The following is a 22,206-nucleotide window of genomic DNA, read 5'->3' as shown; positions in this document are numbered from 1 at the left end:
GCCAATGTGGTACTACCAATCCGCTTCTATTTCTCATTTATTGAGAGATCTTTAATTGATAGACTTGTTCTGAACCTAGTCCTCCTAAGACGCATGATGCTTAGGAGTCTATTGACTGGGGTTAAGATATGACATAAATTTCTCCTATGGTGTTCCAAAGGAAATGTATAGCTCACATGCAGTGCCCTGCGTTTCCTCTCACAGTCCACCTGGAGTTACCTTGCATTTAATACATTTGTCTGTTTTTCCCACGCTGTAGGGAAAAAGTGCAAGAGGACATATTCTCTCAGAATAGTGTGATTGATTCAGTTGTAGCTATTCCGACGGTTTCTTCCCTGTAACTGAGGAAGATACTTCGGTAGTATCGGATAAGGAATTCTCAGTCTCAGATGAGGTAATACCTTTATCTGACCCAGAGTTTGTTTTCCTTCTGTTTTAGCTTGAATACCTCCATTTGCTACTTGATGAGGTTTTAGTTACTCTGAGTGACTCCGACACCCTTAGGTTATGCTAATATTGTGATGTGCCCTTCGCGGTGGAAGTATTTCCTGTACCAGATAGGGCTATAGAGATACCCTCTTTTCTCCTACCCTTAGAAGAAGACGATATCCAGGGTTTTCCAGCGCGCCGACGTACTGGTTTGATGTGTTGCCCGTTTCTATTGGGCAGACTCCCCTCTCGCGGGGATAGGATATGACTCCTTTAATACAGAGGTTTATTAAGTTGGGAGCTATGTTTCAGGCTTTGCCATATTGACCCGCAGAGTGCTAAGGTAAAATCTTAGTCTGCGGATGTTTCATCTACAGGTTAAGAAGAATAGCGAAAAGGACGTCTGATAATTTCGTTCTTTTCGATATTTCTAGGGAAATCCTTCCACTCCTTTTCCCAAGCAGAGGCAGTCTAAGCCTTCCTGGAGACCCTATCTGGTTTAAAATAGGGGAGAACAGTTCAAGAAGCCTGCTGTTAAATCAAAAACAGCATGAGGGGCATGCACCCGATCCGTAAGGGGGCAGGTTCTCCTTTTTTAGTTTTAGTTTTTCAGGTTTGGTTTGGTGGTCATGATCCCTGGGGGGTGTACTTTGTGTCCCTGGGATACAAATTAGAGTTCAAGACATTCCTCCCAGGGGCAGGTTCCTGCTTCAGGATTATCGGCAGACCAGACAAAGGGAGAGGCGCTCTTACAGTGTGTACAGATCCTCTCCGACCTGGGAGTGACAGTTCCTGGTGCAATGCAGGAATGAGGTCGGGGATACTATTCCTATCTGTTTGTGGTTCCCAAGAAGGAGGGAATCTTCAGACCTATTTTAGAATCCACACAGGGTTCTCAGAGTGCCGTATTTCAAGAGGGAAACCATTTTTCCATTCTTTCTTTGGTCCAAAAGGGTCAATTAAGACCAAAGGGGAATTGAAGGATGCATACTAAATGCATGTTCCCATCAACAAGGACTATCTTAAATTTCTAAGGTTTGTCTTTACAAGACAAACATTTCAACTCGTGACCTTTTACAGCTTGGTCACAGTTCTCAGAATTTTCTCGAGGGTTCTAGGCTGACTGTTGGTGGTACCCCGATTGCGGAACACTTCAGTGACAACATTCTGGATCAGGCGCCTTCCTTTTCCTGCCGTCTCCTGAATGGAAGGTTAATTTGAAAAAGAGTTAATTCGTTCCAACTACAAGGTTAGTTTTTCTTGGAGAACTATATTATTCTCCTCATCAATGAAGCTGACAGTAGTCAGGAATTCAAGAATTTTTCGATTCTTACCTAACTCGCGAGTCACATCAGTGGCTCAGTGCAGCATTTAAGAATACTTTGGTGGTTGACTCTGGATCTTTGCTCCCAAGGAACCTGCTTTCGAAGTTCTGGGTGAATGTGCCAACAGATAGCCAGCCTGTGGGCTGGGGAACTGTTTGGGGCCCTCTAAGAGCAGGGAACATGGACTCGGGCGGAGTTTGTTCTTCCCATAAGCTTTTTAAAAAAACGAGAGTAATCTTCAATCCTCTCCTAGCCTGGCCTCAGTTAGCTTCGGCTGGGTTTGTCAGATTTAAGTTAGATCTTACTTCATCCGTGGTGGGAATTATGGCTGGGAGTGCTTTCCAGCCTGATTCTTAATGGGGTCAGTTGCAATTGAATTTCATGACTTTTCGTCACAATGTCAAGCGCCTGAGGTACGGTTTGAGTTCAAAGATCCCTCAGGCTGTTCTAATAGACTCCTTGGCGTTAACTTGGAATTTGAATATGGTACATTTAATTCCTCCATTTGATTTTTCTCCTGGAGCCTTGGCTCGAACTAAGCAGGAGAGGGCGTCAGTGGTCCTCATTTCACCGGCGTGGTCCGCAGGATTGGTATGCAGTCCTGGGGGACATGTCACAGAGACATCTGAAAAAAACATCTGAAGTTCCTCAGAGTACCGTCCTTCAAGATGGAGACTATACGTTCCATTCTTCCTTTGGTTCAAGATGGTCAGTGTGACAACCATAGACTTAAAGGATGCGTACCTTCATGGTCCCATTCACAGGGATCATCGCATGTTTCTAAGGTTCGCTTTCTTAGACCATCATTTTCAGTTTGTGGCTCTTCCATTCGGCCTTGCCACAGCTCCCAGTATTTTCTCAAAGGTCCTGGTGGCTCTTTTGGCAGTGATCCGGTCTCGGGGCATTGCAGTAGCGCCTTATCTGGACGACATTCTGGTTCAGGCGCCGTCTTTTCAACATGCAAACTGTCATACAGAGATCTTGTTGTTGTCTTTCCTTCACTCCCATGGTTGGAAGGTGAATCTGGGAAAAAGTTCCCTGATTCCAGCCACAAGAGTAGTGTTTTGGGGACCATAATAGACTCCCTATTAATGAAGATAATTCTGACAGAGGTCAGAAAAACAAAGATCTTCGACTCCTGTCTTGTCCTTCAGTCCTCTCTTCGGCCGTCAGTGGCTTTATGTATGGAGGTTATTGGTCTGATGGTAGCTTCCATGGACATCATTCAGTTTGCTTGGTTCCATCTCAGACCTTTGCAGTTATGCATGTTAAGACGATGGAACAGGGACTATGCGGATCTGTCTCCGCAAATAGTTCTGGATCAGACGACAAGGGTCTCTCTTCTGTGGTGATTGTCTCAGGAAAACCTCTCCCAGGGAACTTGCTTTCGCAGACCTTCCTTGGTGATCGTGACCACGGATGCCAGCCTTCTAGGTTGGGAAGCAGTTTGGGGGTCATTGAAGACTCAGGGTCTTTGGACTCGGGAGGAGTCAGTTCTCCCTATAAACATTCTAGAATTGAGAGAGATGTTCATTGCTCTACTGGCCTGGCCTCAGTTAGCCATAGCCCGGTTTATCAGGTTCCAGTCGGACAACATAACATCGGTGGCGTACATCAACCACCAGGGGGGAACTCGGAGTTCCTTGGTCATGACAGAGGTGGCCCTGATAATTCAGTGGGCGGAGTCTCATAACTGTTGTCTTTCTGCGATCCACATCCCAGGAGTGGACTATTGGGAGGCGGATTTTTTGAGTTGGCAGATCTTTCATCCGGGGGAGTGGGGACTCTATCCGGAAGTATTTTCCACTTTAATCCTCAATTGGGGGCAGCAGAACTGTATCTCATGGCTTCTCGGCAGAATTCCAAGCTTCTAAGGTACGGCTCGAGGTCAAGGGATCCACAGGCTTTCTTGATAGATGCTCTGGTGGTTCCTTGGAACTTCAGTCTAGCATACATATTTCCTCCGTTCGCTCTCCTGCCAAGAGTCATTGCTCGGATCAAGCAGGAGAGGGCATCTGTGATTCTCATAGCGCCGGCGTGGCCATCGCAGGATCTGGTATGCAGATCTAGTGGAAATGTCATCTCTACCTCCATGGAGACTCCCTCTGAGGAAGGACCTTCTTCTACTTCAGGGTCCTTTTCTTCATCCAAATCTTGTTTCTCTGAAACTGACTGCTTGGATATTGAACGCTTGATTTTATCTAAGCGTGGGTTTTCAGAGTCGGTCATCGAGACCATGATTCAGGCTTGTAAGCCTGTGACAAGAAAAATTTACTATAAGATATGGCGTAAAATATGTGTATTGGTGTGAATCCAGAGGCTACTCTTGGAGTAGAGTCAGGATTTTTAGGATTTTGTCTTTTTTTCTCCAGGAAGGTCTGGAGAAGGGTTTGTCAGCTAGTACTCTGAAAGGTCAGATTTCTGTGTTGTCTATTTTGTTGCATAAGCGTTTGGCGGATGCGCCAGACGTACAATCTTTTTGTCAGGCCTGGTTAGGATCAGGCCTGTGTTTAAACCCGTTACTCCTCCTTGGAGTCTTAACCTTGTTTTTAGAGTTTTACAGCGGGCTACGTTTGAACCTATGCATTCCTTATATATTAAAATGTTATCTTGGAAGGTTTTGTTTATTGTTGCCATTTCTTCTGCTCTGCAGTTTGATTCTCCTTATCTTATTTTTTATTCTGATAAGTTGGTTCTACGTACTAAGTTAGGTTTCCTACCTAAGGTTGTTTCAACCAAGAATATTATACTATCAGTAGACTGTGTGGTTCCTTCTTTGTGTCCTAATCCTTCTTCTCCTAAGGAGCGTTTGTTGCACAACCTAGATGTTGTGCGTGCATTGAAGTTCTATCTTCAGGCAACTAAGGACTTTCGTCAGTCTTCTTCTTTGTTTTTTTTTTCTTGGAAGTGCAAGGGTCAGAAAGCTTTGGCTACTTTTCTTTCTCTTTGGCTAAGGAGTATTATTTGTTTGGCCTATGAGACTGCTGGACAGCAATCTCCTGAGAGAATCACTGCTCATTCCATGAGGGCTGTTTCTTCTTCCTGGGCATTTAAAAATGAAGTTTCTGTGGAACAGATTTTCAAGGCGGCAACTTGGTCCTCTTTACATACTTTTTCTAAGTTTTATAAATTTGATACTTTTGCCTCAGCTGAGGCTTCTTTTGGGAGAAGGGTTCTTCAAGCAGTGGTGCCTTCTGTTTAGGTCACCTGTCTTGTCCCTCCCTTATCATCTGTGTCCTCTAACTTGGGTATTGATTCCCACTAGTAATTGATGATTCCGTGAACTCACCATATCTTAGGAAAGAAAACATAATTATGCTTATCTGATAAATTTCTTTCTTTCCGGATATGGTGAGTCCACGGCCCACCCTTTATTTAAGACAGTTATTTTTTCTAAAACCTCAGACACCTCTACACTTTTGTTATCTTCTTTTTCCATTTTTCCTTTGGTCGAATGACTGGGGATTATGGGTAAGGGAAGTGACATATATAGCAACTTTGCTGTGGTGCTCTTTGCCTCCTCCTGCTGGCCAGGAGTGATATTCCCACTAGTAATTGATGATTCCGTGGACTCACCATATCCGGAAAGAAAGAAATTTATCAGGTAAGCATAAATTGTTTTGTTTTTTAAATTTATAGTTTTGCTTATTTTTAAATAACATTGCGCTGATTTTCAGACTACTGACCAAGCCCCAAAGTTTTAGAAGAATTCTGATGTATACCTACTTCAGCTTGCTCCTGTTTGTGTAAAGAGGCTTTTCATATGCAGAGGAAGGGGGAGGAGGGGAGTGTCTGCTCATTTAGCTATAGTAAAACTTTCAGTGGGTGTTTCAGCTAATCTTTTCAACAGAGATAAATTGGGAGCTTCTAAGTAAGTTTTTTTTTTTTTTTTTTTAAACACTTTTATACTGGATTTCTTTCTTATGACACTGTGATTACACGGAATCATCAATTACTGTTGGGAATATCACTTCTGGCCAGCAGGAGGAGACAAAGAGCACCACAGCAAAGCTGTTGAGTATCACTTCCCTTCCCACAACCCCCAGTCATTCTCTTTGCCTCTAGTGCAAGGAGGAGGTGAAGTAATTAGGTGTCTGATTATGATTCTATTTTGAAGCCAAGGCAGGATTGCTCTGATCTTCCATCACAATTTGGGCATAGCTGTACTTCACTTTAGTCTCTTCAGCAGGGCTGTGGTGGCTTTAAAGCAGTTAGGAAAACGCAGCAAAGCCCACTTTACAAGTTCCTAACAGATTGCTGTCAGAATATCAGAGTAGGCTTACTCTGTTAATTATTTTTTTCCTCAGGTCTCTTTGAGGAGTGGCATCCTCTCATGCTTTGTGAGTCGTACTCCTGCCGGATGGCTAGACTGCAGGTAAGTGCCTTTTCGTCTTCTGGGTGGGAGACTGGCACTATAAGGGTTAAGAATCCTTCTCTGCAACTTTATGTGGGACAGATATATCCTTTAGAAGAATATTGTAGGCAGGATGCAGGCCCCTTATGGTGACAGAAGACTAGGAGTTAGTTAGAATCCCCTTATTGTCTGGGCTCATGTGTAGGTTTAGAGGTGCCTAAGGGGTTAAGGTAACCTTTAAATTATTCTTATGTGTGGGACTTGTATTTTTAGCTTCACAGTATTGAGACATTTTGGTGTAGTGTACTGTGTATTTAGGCTGTGCAGTTCGATGGTGGTTTTACTAGCGGTCTTTTTAAGAAAGATTACCGCCGTACTGCCTTGTGAATAAGAGCAGCCTCAAAGTTTAGCGAAAAAGTTTTTTGCTTGGAACAGACCTTTCTGGTGGCTTGGTCGCATGGTAGAATGAAGCGCGATGTTAAAAGAAGTTGCACGCTTTATTCCCATGCTGTTACTGTGTACCCGCCTCCTTCACAGAGAAGGAGCTGCAGCGCCATTTTAGTCTCTTGTTGGGTCCGGTCATGTGACCCCGCCTCTGTCAGCCTTTTCGGCTGAGAACGGAACTTTCTTGGTGTAACAGCGCATTGTCAAAACTAATTCCTATGCGATGCAAACTATATTGTAGTTGTAAAATGTTTGACATTTATTAGGATATGGCGTTCCTTAATTTAGTTGAGCGTAGACATTACTGCATACAATGTGTCTGTTACAACGTCCCTTAAATTTACTGTTTAAAGTGACAGTCATGTTTTTTTCGTTATAAAACATTAAAATTGATTTTATTTTTACCCCTCAGTTTTCCTTTGCAGAAATTCTTTTTGGGTGTTAGACACTAATATTGTTTTCAAATATGCAATTTATGTGTTCTTGTTGCCCTAGATCTCTTGAGATAGAGATAACGTGTTGCCTCTGAACCCAATGTCTCCCAGGATGATACTGTGTAGGCATTACCACATTTTTCTCCTTGCATGTCCCAAGCCCTGTGGTTCCTCTTTATCTCCTGGCAGAGTTATTTGCTTGCAGAATTTGCTGCTCAGGTATCTTTTGGGTTTCTGTGACATGATGATCTGCTTTTCCTATTTTTAGGGGAAAATCGCAGGAGGAATATTAGTGATTCAGATAGTAAGGTTTCTGTACCGGATGCTATAATTATTGCCTTCCTCGTAGGTCTGATGAGGATATGCCAGTAGCCTCTGAGGGTAAAACCTCAGATTTGGTCAGTATGATTCCTTTTTCTGATGCTGGAGTAGAATTCTTCAGATTTCACCCTGAACACCTCATGTGTGATTAAAAAGGTTTTGGCTGCTTTGGAGCAACTCCGATACGTCTGTCGTTGTCAATCCCTAAGAACCTAGTGCACATTATTGATACTAGGATTCCTCTGACAGTTTTTCCTGTACCTCTGTGCTGGAGTTTTTTTTTCACAGGAATGGGATCTACTCGTGGAGTTTTCCCCATCTTCTATCTTTAAGAGGATGTTTCCTGTTATTGTCTCCTTTAAATATCATACGCACGGTGCCTATAGTAGTAGGGCATTTCTACTATGGCTAAGAGAAATACGATTTCTAGAGAGGATAGCTGTTCCTTCAGGATTTGTGATCTAAGCTTTAGGTTTACATGGATATGCAACTGTGTCAAGTGCGGCATCTTATTGGTGTGATGCCTTGTTTGTTCTAATTAGTAGGTACTCCATCGAGGAGATCCAGAACAGAATTAAGGCTTTTAAACTAGCCAATCCTTTATTTCTGATGCCACCATGCAAGTCTTTATGCAGGGAACCAAGATATTTATCTTCGTTGTACTAGCCTGCGGGGCTCTGTGGCTATATTCATGGTCAGGGGATTTTCCCTCTGCATCCAAGCCTTTGGCATTTCCTTACAAGGGTAAGACCTTGTTTGTCCGGATCTCACAGTCTGTCAGGCATAGCTTAGTGGCTAGCACACCTGCTTGGAAAGCAGACTTTTTAAATTTTTCGAAGATTTCTGATATTTAAGTAGAGAAGCATGCCATGGCCCTTTAGAGGGGGCTATATTGACTGTGAATAGGTCTCAGGGAATTGCTGTGGTGCCCTTCCTGGATGTCATAAGGGTTCAGGTGCCATCCTTTCAACAAGCAAACTCTGATACAGAGACCTTGTTGTGTTCCTTATTCCCACAGATGGGAGTGAATCTGAAAATGGGTTCCCTTGTTCCAACTACAGGGGTAGTTTCTTAGGGACCATATTAGTTTCCCTACTTATGAAAATATTTTTGACAGAGGTCAGAATATGAGGATTCGTTCCTCTTGTCTTTTTTGGCACCCTGCTGATTGGCCCTCCAGTGGCTCAATGTATGGAGGTAATGGTCTGATGGTTGCTTCTTGGACATCTTTCCTTGTTAGATTCCATCTGATAGTCTGCGGTCATGCAGGACCGGGAATCTTGTGACTCTGTCTCAGAGGATTGTTCTGGATGAGATTCTTCCTGCGAATCAGAGAGAGAGCGCTCACTTAACTGCGAGAGTTAGCGAGATAGTTGACTTTCTCCAGAATCTTTTGGTTTCTCAGGAGCTTCTGGCTACATTCTTCTGGAGACCTTCCAGAGTAATAGTGTCCACGATCGCTAGCCTGTTGGGTTGGTGACTATGGACTTGAGAGGAGTCTGCTCTCCTCATAATCTTTGTGGAGTTGAGTTACCTTCAATGCTCTGATGGCCTGGCTTCAGTAGCTTTATCTGCTGGTCAGTTTTTAGTTGAACTGCTTCATCTCAGTGGTTACATTAACCGCCTGGGAGGAACCTGGAGTTCCTTTGCCATGATTGGCATGGTTTGTTCCGTGGACAGATGCTCACTTTGATTGCTTATCCACTTTTCACTTTCATTAGTGATTTCCCGGAGTGGAGAGTTCCTCAGGCCACTCTAATAGATGCTCTGGCGGTTCCTTGGGATTTCAGACTGGTATACTTGTTTCTTCCGGTTGTTTTTCTTCCACGAGTCATTGTTCGTGTCCAGGAGAATGTGTCGGTAATTCTAATAGTATCTGCATGGCCTCACGGGTTCTGGTATGCAGACCTAGTGGAGATATCATCTCCTTTACCTTAGAGACCTCCTCTCAGGAAGAACTTTTTGAGCAGGGTCTTTTTCTTTCATCTAAATTTCATTTCTTTGAAGCGGCCTGCTGGGAGATGCTTAGTTCCATCTAAGCGTAGTTCTCTGAGTCAGTCATTAGGACCATGATTCAGGTTTGTAAGCCTGTTACGAGGAGGATTTACCATGAGATATGACATTAATATCTTATTGGTGTGAATCCTAGGGCTACCCTTGAAATAGGGTCAGGATTCTTAGAAGTTTGTCCTTTCTGCAGGAAGGCCTGGAGAAAGGTTTTGTCAATCAGTTATCTGAAGGGTCAGCTTTCTGCATTATCCGGTTTGCTGCATAGGCATCTGGCGAACGCACCAGATATGCAATTTTTTTGTCAGGCCTTGGTTAGTATTGGTCCTGTGTTTCAATCTGCTGCTCCTTTTGGGATCATTAACTTGTTCTTAATGTCTGGCAGTAAGCTCAGTTTGAGCCATTGGATTCCATAGATATTAAGTTGTTATCTTGGAAGATTGTTTCTTAGTGCTATCTCTTCTGCTCGAAGAGTGTTTGATCTTTCAGCTTTGCAGTGTGATTCGCCGTATCTTATCTTCATGCTGATGAGACGGTTCCTCATACTAAGTTAGGTTCCTTCCTAATGAGGTTCGAAAGGAAATTTTAATCAGGAAATTGTGGTTCCTGCTCTTGTCATAGTTCTTCTTTTCTAAAGAATGTTTGTTGCACAACTTAGAGGTTATGGCGAAGTTTGTTTCTTCCTAAGGTTGTTTAGGACAGGAATATCAATCAGGAGATTGTTGTTCCTTCTCTCTGTCCTAATCCTTCCTCTCTCAAGAAGTGGTTGTTACACAACTTTGATGTTGTGCGAGCTCTTAAATTCAATTTCGTAAGTCCTCTGCACTGTTTGTTTTTCTGGAAAATGTAAAGGTCAGAAAGCTCTGCCACTTCTCTTTCTCTCTGGTGGAGAAGTATTATTCGTATAGCATATGAGACTGCTGGACAGCAGCCTCCTGAGAGAATCACAGCTCATTCCACTATGGCTGTTTCCTGTTCCTGGGCTTTCAAGAATGGGGCCTCAGTGGATCAGTTTTGCAAGGCTACAACTTGGTGGTCTTGCATTCTTTTTCTAAATTCTATAAATTTGATAATTTGGCCTCAGCTGAGGCTTCCTTTGGGGAAAGATTCTGCAAGCTGTGGTGCCTTCTGTTTAGGTTACCTGTCTTGTCCCTCCCTAATCATCTGTGTCCTCTAGCTTGGGTATTGATTCCCAACAGTTATTGATGATTCTGTGGACTCACCGTGTCATAAGAAAGAAAACAAAATGTAAGATTACCTGATAAAAAAATTTATTTCTTAACACGGTGAGTCCACGGCCCGCTCTTATTTCAGACAGTTTTTTTTATATAACCTCAGGCACCTCCACACCTTGTGTTACTTCCTTTTTCTCCTTTTCCTTCGGTCGAATGACTGGGGGTTATGGGAAGGGAAGTGATACTTAACAGCTTTCCTGTGGTGCTCCTTTGCCTTCTGCCTGCCTGCTGGCCAGGAGTGATATTCCTAACACTAGTTGATGATTCCGTTGACTCACCGTGTCAAAAAATAAATACATTTATCAGGTAAGCATAAATTTTGTTTTTTATATCAGTACCGGTGCATATTATTCTTTAAAGTAGTGTCTATTACATGCAGTTAAATGAAAATTGGTGTATACTATCCCTTTAAGAGCCGGACCATTTTTGGTTGAGAACCTTGGTTATGCTTGCTTATTAGTTTGCTAAATGTAGCCACCAATAAGCAAGCGCTATACAGGGTGCTGAACCTAAAATGGGCTGGCTCCTAAGCTTTAAATTCCGGCTTTTTAAATCAAGATGGCAAGAGAATGAAGAAAAATTGATAGTAGGTGTAAATTAGAAAGTTGCTTAAAATTGCATGCTCTGAATCATTAAAGAAAAAATTTGGGTTTAGTATCCCTTTAAGGGATTGTTTGTTTATAATAGCGCAGGTTTTGCGCGATATTATACCCTTTTTCCCTCCTGCTGGCTTTCTAAATTAGCGCGTTCTTTCTGCTGCCGGCGTGACCTTTCTATGGGGGTTGAACTTTTTATAGTGTGACCAACGACATACAGGGTACGTCGCTGGTCTTTAGAGGGTTCCGCAATTAGGGGCTGATAACATGTAAAAACAACAATCATGTGCATTAACTGTTTTACAGAATTTAAAACCCATTTTAACACTTCTATATTCCACACACTAATTGTTTGTTTGTACTTAATCTGTCCTTTATTGTCCTCAGCAGGAGAGGTTAAGCAGAAGCCTAGGTTTTAACACGGCAGCACCCATAACTTTATAGAAACTTAACTGAAAGCCCATAATTTTCAGTGTTAAATTTCAGCAAAAGAGTACAAAATAATGTATGCTACAGTTATTTTAAAGGGACATAGTACCCATTTGCTGAATAACTTTAAAGTGATACCGCATAACTGTAGAAAGCTTACAAAAAAACATCACATTAGCATCTCTGTAAAAAAGATATTTTACGTCAACATTTCTTCAGCTATCCATAGTAAGAACTCTTTTAACAGTTATAGTTATCCTTCACCTACTGTCATTTGCATGGAAAAAATTGAACATCAGTGCTGAGTTCTCTGACGTGGGAAATAACATGACTGTGCCTGCACATGCAAGATGTAAGCACCCTTGCAAGTCCTGGGACTAGCATTTTAATTGGAGGTTAACGTCCCTTGACAGTGCGATGTGGCTACTGAGGAAAAGTTAAAGGTAAAATACCTTCCTTTTTTACATAGAGATATTCAGGGGGTATTTTTTCGCTTTTTTCAGATATGCTGCATCACTTTTAAGGGCTTAAACATTTGGGCATCATTTCGCTTTAATACAAATCATTACGCATTTTATATTACAATTCAAAATGTATTTTTAATGCCCCTTTAATTTATACTGCGCAGGGTAGCAACCTTTTCTATATTTAAAAGTAACCAATAGTGTCATGACTGACTACATCTTTAAGGAGAATAAATGTCCTACAGAAATAAAATGGAAGCTGTGTATTTGACATTCCTTGTATCTCATGAGACTTCTTAAGTTAAGTTTTGACTGTTGTAGTTTTGCTAACTCTTTATTTCAGAAGGAGGAGAAAAAGATTCACCAGAAGAAGTGAAAAAATTTAAGAAGGCAAAACCAAAGCAAAGTGTGGCAAGTTTTTTTTTTTTTTTGTGTGTAAAGCTTATACATTTCTATATAAAACAAATATACACATAGAGAAACATTTACATCTGCTGCATTTAATATATATATATAAAGCTAGTCAGTGTTCTCCCCATGACATTTTTAGCAGTGCACCACCAAGTTAATTTTTACTGACCACCTATCAAAACTTTTAGCCAATATTAAGCTAACATTAGCCAATATTAAAAAATGTTCAAATTTTATTGCACAAATTATCATTAAAGGGACAGTCTACTCCAGATTTTTTTTTTATTGTTTGAAAAGATAATCCCTTTATAGCTAATATTCCCCAGTTTTGCATAACCAAAATGGTTATATTAATATACTTTTTACTTGTGATTGCTTTGTATCTAAGCCTCTGCAGATTGCCCACTTATCTCGGTTCTTTTCACAGACTTGCATTTTAGCCAATCAGTTCTGACTCATAAGTAACTCCACGTGCTTGAGCATGATGTTATCTATATGGCACACATGAAACTGTTGCTTCACCAGCTTTGCATGTACACAGTGCCTGAGAGACTCCAGTGCATGAGCATCCATAACATAAAGAAAATAGTTTCCAGAGAATGAGAGCACACAAGCACAATCCTTAGACATGGCAATAATCTTGGGACTGATAGTGGTGCTGATAAAACTTCACATTTATTTGCAGTTAGATTAAAACTACATAGGCACTTGTTCCGCTATTACCTACACTCCTCTTTATTTTGTCCGGTGAAATTGTAAGTTTAACCTAACTGCAAATAAATGTGAAGTTTTATCAGCACCACTATCAAAGCCAACATTATTACCATTTCTAATGATTGTGCTTGTGTGATTTCGTTTTCTGGAAACTATTTTCTTTATACTAACAACATTTAACAGATTTAGGGGATTAAAGAGAACACTGTTACTGACTTTTTTTATTCTTTTTGTAGAGCCTACCTAAGATAAATCTGGACGCTTACTCAGCCCTACCTCTCGATGAGGGTGATGAAGACAGGGATGCCGTTGAGGATGATGAAGATGCTGAATGTTCTGACATTGATCTTGATTTAGGAGATGGAGGATCAGAAGAAGGTCTAGTTCTTAAATGCTAATTGTAATATTTGAGCTTTAGGACCTGATGATAAAAGATTCTCCTACCATGACAGAGTTTTGTTACACCTACACTTATAGTTCTTTGTTTTTTTTTAATTACTTTACACTTTAGATTGGGTCCTTTCAGTGTTGTTAAATTTAAGCTTTGCACTTTTTGTTCTATTATATATATATATATATATATATATATATATATATATATATATATATATATATATATATATATATATAATTGTAAAAGAAAACACAGCTTCAGAAAGTGGGAGGGACATGGGAGTTCCCAGGGTATGTCTGAAGATCTCACAATTATCATGAAATGCTGTAAGCATTTTATACAATACAACATAATTCCCACTGAATTATCTCACCAGCTGTATGCAAGTGAAAATCAAAATTCTCAATGCACTTATTTAACTGACAGAAAAGTAAAGTAGACAAAAGCAAGTTAAATTCTAGTAAAATCATGTCTGTTTAATTTGTATTTGCTGCAAACTGAGACTTTGTCACTCCCAAGTATCTGGGAAACTGAAGCTGTCCGTTCAGTTTTATTTTAAATAGAAGAAATACAAAGTGTAATGTAATTTTTAAAATATGCACAAAAATATACAAAGTATCAGCCTAAGTTGTTAAAGTTACACAGAAACTGACAAATCTGAATCAGAATGTGTAAAATCGCAATCCAAAATAAACTGCTGTATACAAAATATATATTTATTGATATACAATATTTAAATGAATTAAAACATAATCTGAAGTGTAAAGTGATATAAAATAGAAAGCACAAAGTGTAAATGCAGCAGAACTGTCATGCCATGTAGTGCTATATGGCACTGGGCTTGTCTCTCCTTCCCATACAAAAAAGCTGGGAACACCCCTTGGAGAAGGAAAGCAAAATCTGACTTTTTAGAATCTTATGAGAGTGATCTTGTAGTGCTGGAAGATCATTTTATATCATCAGGCCCTTCCCATTATTACACTATTGTCTGTAATGTGGTTTGAAAATACATCAGCAAACTGAGCATCTAATTGTTGTTCTATAAAAAAACATCCAAATACAGACATGAATGGAACACGGGAACCTAATTTAGTTTTTGTAAGGATACATAGGTAAATGGGCTGTATTTTTTTTATTGGGCATATTTAGATGAAATCCTGCTTTATATTTATAAAGGGACATAAAACAATGGTGTTAGCCCAAAATACCACCATGCAAGAGCTGCTACAAAGAGACATTACAAAGGCAAAGAAGATCATAGATCCAGATACTGTATTTGATTGGCTATACCACCTGCCTAATTGATTTGAGAGGACTAAAGTTATATATCTAATGTAATGCAATGCTTGAAATATATATATTTTATTTAAAAAAAAAAAAATTACTGTCCCTTTACTGTAATTAAACATTTTATGAGGTATTTTCTTTTTGTATTTGATGTCCCTTTAACTGGATGATATATTTGTGATACTGTACAAGCCAGACTTTGTTTCCATAGCTAATTATGTATTCTGTTTTTTATAGATGAAAAGTCTGATCCGTCCATGCCACTCTATGTGCTGCCCCTCTATTCCTTGCTGGCTCCTGAAAAACAAGCCAAGGTATTGTGTTTTTGTAGACAGAGTGTATGGTCATTTCTTTCCTATGACATGGAGAGTCCACAACTTCATTCCAATTTCTAGGGAGATATTTAACTGCTGGCCAGCAGGAGGAGGCAAAGAGCACCCCAGCAAAGCTGTTAAGTGTAACTTCCCTTACCCATAATCCCCAGGCATTCTCTTTGCCTCTGTCAATGGAGGTTGTGCGAAGTTGGTGTCTGAAGATAATAATCCTTTTATGGGTACTTTCCCTGCAAGCAAGGATTAGGGTCTAGCTGTGTCCACGTCAATATTTTGAGTAAAAGTAGTGGTGGCTTTTAGCAGAAGGCGGTGAGGAAGTCTTTGCTTTACTTCTAACATTTTGCTACCACTTTGTAGAAAGCCAGGGTTGGTTACTCTGCTCTTTCTTTTACTATAGGTTCCTGACGGAGAGTGGAGTACCATTCAAACCTAAGTAGCCATTATCCGCCCTGCAGCTGGATCCACAGGTAAGTGCATTTTCCTTCTAGGTTCTGAAGGATAGCACTTCAGATGTAAAACCTCTAGTGGATCTAATTTGGGACTTAGATTATCTAAGTTGTCTTAGATACTTTTTTTGGTGCAGATTTGCACGTATATTGTATGCTTAACTCTGGCATAAAGAGAGACTAAGGGGTTAATATTAAGCTGTGTGTTTAATACTTAACTTTATTTGACAAAATGTATTGGAAGGGTTTTTCCTTTTAGCGTTTATTGTTAAATACGTATGGCAAGGGGCAGATCTGTTTGATTTGGAGTCCGGAAGAATTTATAGGCTGTTAAGGCTACGATATGGTTTTTACTATTGAGTCATTTGTATTATGCGCCTTTTTAACTGTGATTTGTGGCGCAGTTTCTTTTTTACTCTCAGCCCACTCACGTGACTCTCCGCTCTTCCGTGTGTATGAGGAGCGGAGTTTAGTCAGTCATTGAGCCTGGATTGCTGCGGCTATCTTTTCTGATGATCGGATTGCCGGTCTGAACTTGTGAATATCTCATCTGGAGAGTTCCCTTGCTAGTGGGTTATTCGACTCCCGGTACGGTAGGAGCCTCCGGCACTCTGGTTTTTTTGTTAAAGTGACAGGTGCCGTTTTTTTTTTGTTTGAAAACTTTTAAACATAAAGATTTAAAAAACAAAGTTTTTTTTTTTTATTTTTTTTAAAGTTAATTTATTAGTTCTGTATATACCATACATTTTTATTAACTGATATCTGCAATGTCCCAAGCCTTATCCGTTTCGCATACAGTGCCTTGCGTGTCCTCTCAATCTCCTGGGGATGTTTTATTTGCCTGGGGATTTTGCCGCGCAGATATCTTCAGTGGTTTTGTCTGCTTTCCCTACTTCGGGTAAGTGTAAGAGGAAATCTAAACTTTTGTCTGCTAGTAAGGCTTCTGACCACTCTAATTCTGCACTGGTCAACCTTTCTCATTTGTCTGATGGGGAACATACTTCAGAAGCTTCTGTAGGTGAAATCTCAGACTCTGACACTTTGGCAGAAAAATCTTCAGAATCTGAAGAAGGAAATTTTAGATTTAAGCTTGAACACCTCTGGTTATAACTGAAGGAGGTCCTAGCTACTTTAGACGACTCTGAATCTTCGGTTGCTGTCAACCCACAAAGTCTTCTAAACTGGATAGAGTTTATGATTCTCCATCTTCTGAGAAGGTTTTTCCTGTTCCAAGGAAAATGTCTAAAATTAAAGCTCAGGAATGGGATAAACCAGGGGTTCCTTTTTCCCATTCCCCTGTTTTTAAAAAGATGTTTTCTGTTGCTGACTCTATTTGCGACTGTGCCTAGAGTAGAAGGAGCTATTTCTACTCTTGCTAACAGAACTACTATTCCTATAGAGGATAGTTGCTCTTTTAAGGATCCCATGGATAAGAAGCTAGAGGCTTACTTAAAAAAGATGTATATCCATCAAGGATTACAGTGGCAACCTGTAGCGAGTATTGCTACCGTTGCGGGAGCAGCATCTTATTGGTGCGATGCCTTGTCTGATCTTATTACAGAGGAAACTACGGTAGAGAGATCCAAGATAGTCAAAGCTCTAAAACTGGCCAATACCTTTATCTGTGATGCGAACATGCAGATAATTAAACTGGGAGCTAAGATGTCTAGCTTCACTGTACTAGCACACAGGGCTCTGTGGTTAAAGTCCTGGCTGACTGATGTTTCTTCGAAGGCCAAGCTTTTGGCTTTACCTTATAAGGGTAACACTCTGTTTGGACCTGGTCTGGCGGAAATCATTTCAGAGATTACGAGTGGAAAGGCTTCTTTCCTGTCTCAGGACAAGAATAGACCTAGGGGTCGGCAGACTTCTAATTTTCATTCCTTTCGCAACTTTAAGGGACAGAAGTCTCCCTCTTCCAATCCAGGTCCACTTGGAAATCCAGCCAGCCTTGGAATAAGGGAAAGCAGAACAAGATGCCTTCCGCTGGCTCTAAATCAGCATGAAGGTTCTGCCCCCGATTCAAGTGTGGATCAGGTGTGGGGGGGGCAGGCTTTCTCTTTTTCGTTAAGCCTGGATACTCAATATCCCAGATCCATGGGCTGTGGACATAGTATCCAGGGTTACAGAATGGGATTCAAGTCTTGCCCTCCAAGGGGCAGATTTCTCCTGTCAAGACTACCCTCAAACCAGGTAAAGGAGGCCTTCTTAAATTGTGTAAAGGACTTATCCTCCCTGGGAGTTATTGTTCCAGTCCCTATAAGGGAGCAAGATCTAGAATTCTATTCAAATCTATTTGTGGTCCCCAAAAAGGAGGGCACTTTTCGTCCAATCCTAGATCTCAAGTGTCTCAAAAAATTCCTCAGGGTTACGTCCTTCAAGATGGAAACAGCATACCTTCATGTTTCTATTCACAGGGAACATCACCAGTTTCTGAGGTTTTCCTTTCTGGACAAACATTTCCAGTTTGTTGCACTTTCATTTGGTCTGGCCACGGCTCCCAGAATATTCACAAAGGTTCTGGGGGCGCTATTGGCTGTGATCAGATCACAGGGAATTGCTGTGGCGCCTTATCTAGATGACATCTTGGTTTAGGCATCATCTTTTCAACTAGCTCAATCTCATACAGAGATGCTGTTTTCTTTTTTACATTCCCACGGGTGGAAGGTGAATTTTGGAAAAGAGTTCTATAATTCCATCTACAAAAGTGTGTTTCCTAGGGACAATAATAGATTCCCTGTCCATGAAGATTTTCCTGAAGATCCAAACTTCTTGCTTCCTGCCTTTTTCTCCAGTCTGCCTTTCGTCCATCAGTGGCTCAATGCGTGGAGATGATTGGTCTGATGGTGGCATCCATGGACATCATCCCTTTTGCTCGGTTCCATCTGTGACCGCTGCAACTTTGCATGCTCCGTCAATGGAACGGAGACCAATCAGATTTGTCACAGAAGATAAATCTGGACCCTCTAAAAAGAGACTCTCTCTTGTGGTGTATGTCTCAGGAACATCTGTCTCGGGGCACTTGTTTTCTGAGACCTTACTGGGAAATTGTGACTACGGACGCCAGCCTTTCAGCTGGGGAGTTGTTTGGGGTTCTCTGAAGGCTCAGGGCCTGTGGTCTCGGGAAGAGTCCTCTCTTCCCATAAACATCTTGGAGTTAAGAGCGATCTTCAATGCGCTATCATCGTGGCCTCAATTGTCTTTAGTCCGGTTTATCAGATTCCAGTTGGACATCATCACCTCAGTGGCTTACATCAACCATCAGGGAGGGACTCGGAGTTCCTTAGCCATGAAGGAGGTGACTCGCATTCTGCAGTGGGTGGAAGCTCACGATTGTCTTCTATCTGCCATCCACATTCCAAGTGTGGACAACTGGGAGGCGGACTTTTCATCCCGGGGAGTGGGCTCTCCATCCGGAAGTATTCTCTCAGATAACCTTCAGGTGGGGAGTTCCAGAGTTGGATCTGTTGGCGTTCCCTTAAATTGCCAAGGTTCCAAAGTACGGTTCAAGGTCAAGAGATCCAATTTTTTTCTTTTATTCATATAGAGCATGCCATTTAAGGTAACTTTGTAATCTACTCCTATTATCAAATTTTCTTCGTTCCCTTGGTATCTTTATTTGAAAAGCATTTATGTAAGCTTTAGGAGCCGGCCCATTTTTGGTTCCACATCTGGATTGCCACCAATCAGCTAGCGCTACCCAGGGTGCAGAACTAAAAATGGGCTGGCTCTTAAGCTTAGATTCCTGCTTCTTCAAATAAACATAACAAGAGAACAAATACATTTTTATTATAAGAGGAGTGAATTAGAAAGTTGCTTAAAATTGCATGCTCTATCTGAATCATGAATGAGAAAAAAAATGGGTTTAGTATCCCTTAAAGTAAGCAAGGCTAGCAGGTATTCATATTCCACATCTTGTATTAAGGATGGCTAATGGAATGAGGGGGTTTAAGAAGAAATGCTACAATGTCTGAGTAACTGACATGGCTGTTGGGTTTTAGTGAAAATCAGAGTGGTGGGTTAAAAGTGGAGGTGATCTGTTTAGGTGAGAGGACAAAGATATTTTATGGCAGAGCCCTAACCTTAAAGTGGATTATTACTGAGTGAGGATAGGTAAAATTAGTAATTTCCTAATATATTGGTGAAGGAAAGCTGAGAAACATGGAATTGTTATCTAGTAATATACTTGTTAGCAATTTATAATATTTATCCATTACCAATTAGGTTTCCTTTTTAACTTGCAGGTTTTCCTACCCCCACCCAATGGGACACGATTATGTATTGTAGCAACCAATGTAGCTGAAACATCCCTCACCATCCCAGGCATAAAGTATGTGGTAGATAGTGGCAAAGTTAAGAAGCGTTTCTATGACAAGATCACAGGTGTGTCATCCTTCAGAGTGGACTGGACTTCTCAAGCTTCAGCCAATCAGAGAGCTGGTAGAGCTGGACGTACAGAGCCTGGTCACTGTTACAGGTGTGTCTTATTATGAAAGTTCTGTTTAGGGTAAAACGATATTAAAGTGATGGTAAATCCAAGTGTATAACAAACGCTAGTAATTACCATCACAAAACATAAATTATAGTGTCTCTCATTGTTTCGTAAAAAAATGTTAAACTCACCCTATCTGTTAGGAAAGCTTATCGTTAACACAGTGCCTCCTTCAACCCACGGCCCAGTGCTTTCTCCAATGAGGTGACCTTTTCACCTTTTAGACTAATAGCCGTGCTAGGATGTCAGTTGACCCACATAGCTATTGGTCTAGAGGTGGAAACTTCACCTCATTGAAGAAAGTGATGTGACGTGGGCAGCCAGAGACACAGAGTTAGCGATCTTCTTTCCTTACAGATAGGCTGAGTTTAACATAGTTTTTTAAGAAACGATGAGATAAACTAACGTTTGTTTTTAATGATAGTAAATCCTAGCGTTTGTTATACACTTGGGTTTTACCATCACTAAGTTCCTTAGTGCTTCTTAATTTGACTGGAATATGATCAGACATTCACATTAATAGCTCACTTATTACTCCTATAGTAGGTGTTTTCTTTACATTATTCTCTAATTTAAAAAAAAAACATTTTTAAGTATAAAATTTACCATTAAAGTGTAGTCCTAGAAGGCTGCCCCAGCCGTCCCCAAGGTCACAGTAGGTGACCGCAAGCACCATTCAATTTCTTTAGTACACACTATTTTCATGTCTGGAGCTGGAATGTACTAAAATACTAAGGCCTAGATTTGGAGTTTGGCGTTAGCCGTGAAAACCAGCGTTAGAGGCTCCTAACGCTGGTTTTAGGCTACCGCCGGTATTTGGAGTCATTCAAAATAGGGTCTAACGCTCACTTTTCAGCCGCGACTTTTCCATACCGCAGATCCCCTTACGTAAATTGCGTATCCTATCTTTTCAATGGGATCTTCCTAACTCCGGTATTTAGAGTCGTGTCTGAAGTGAGCGTTAGACATCTAACGACAAAACTCCAGCCGCAGGAAAAAAGTCAGTAGTTAAGAGCTTTCTGGGCTAACGCCGGTTTCTAAAGCTCTTAACTACTGTACTCTAAAGTACACTAACACCCATAAACTACCTATGTACCCCTAAACCGAGGTCCCCCCACATCGCCGACACTCTAATAATTTTTTTTAACCCCTAATCTGCCGACCGCCACCTACGTTATCCTTATGTACCCCTAATCTGCTCCCCCTAACACCGCCGACCCCTGTATTATATTTATTAACCCCTAATCTGCCCCCCTCAACGTCGCCTCCATCTGCCTACACTTATTAACCCCTAATCTGCCGACCGCAAAGCGCCGCCACCTACGTTATCCTTATGTACCCCTAATCTGCTGCCCCTAACACCGCCGACCCCTATATTATATTTATTAACCCCTAATCTGCCCCCCTCAACGTCGCATCCATCTGCCTACACTTATTAACCCCTAATCTGCCGAGCGGACCGCACCGCTACTATAATAAAGTTATTAACCCCTAATCCGCCTCACTAATACTATAATAAATAGTATTAACCCCTAATCTGCCCTCCCTAACATCGCCGACACCTAACTTCAATTATTAACCCCTAATCTGCCGACCGGAGCTCACCGCTACTCTAATAAATGTATTAACCCCTAAAGCTAAGTCTAACCCTAACACTAACACCCCCCTAAATTAAATATAATTTTATTCTAACAAAATAAATTAACTCTTATTAAATAAATTATTCCTATTTAAAGCTAAATACTTACCTGTAAAATAAATCCTAATATAGCTACAATATAAATTATAATTATATTATAGCTATTTTAGGATTTATATTTATTTTACAGGTAACTTTGTATTTATTTTAACCAGGTACAATAGCTATTAAATAGTTAAGAACTATTTAATAGCTAAAATAGTTAAAATAATTACAAAATTACCTGTAAAATAAATACTAACCTAAGTTACAATTAAACCTAACACTACACTATCAATAAATTAATTAAATACAATTCCTACAAATAAATACAATTAAATAAACTAGCTAAAGTACAAAAAATAAAAAAGAACTAAGTTACAAAAAATAAAAAAATATTTACAAACATAAGAA

The 22,206-nt window shown here is 40.6% G+C and overlaps 1 protein-coding gene across 1 annotated transcript in view; it reads left to right on the top strand.

Moving 5' to 3' along the window:
• DHX37 (DEAH-box helicase 37) overlaps positions 1 to 22,206 on the top strand; it is a 324,396-nt gene that overhangs the window by 118,023 nt on the left and 184,167 nt on the right. The window contains exons 13-16 of the mRNA XM_053701847.1: positions 12,382 to 12,449; positions 13,400 to 13,541; positions 15,082 to 15,158; positions 19,867 to 20,099. Coding sequence (XP_053557822.1) covers positions 12,382 to 12,449; positions 13,400 to 13,541; positions 15,082 to 15,158; positions 19,867 to 20,099 — 520 coding nt within the window. The remainder of the gene's footprint in view (positions 1 to 12,381; positions 12,450 to 13,399; positions 13,542 to 15,081; positions 15,159 to 19,866; positions 20,100 to 22,206) is intronic.

This window comes from Bombina bombina, chromosome 2, assembly GCF_027579735.1.
Source record: "Bombina bombina isolate aBomBom1 chromosome 2, aBomBom1.pri, whole genome shotgun sequence".
NCBI classification, from domain to species: domain Eukaryota; kingdom Metazoa; phylum Chordata; class Amphibia; order Anura; family Bombinatoridae; genus Bombina; species Bombina bombina.
This window is presented reverse-complemented; position numbering and strand designations above follow the sequence as displayed.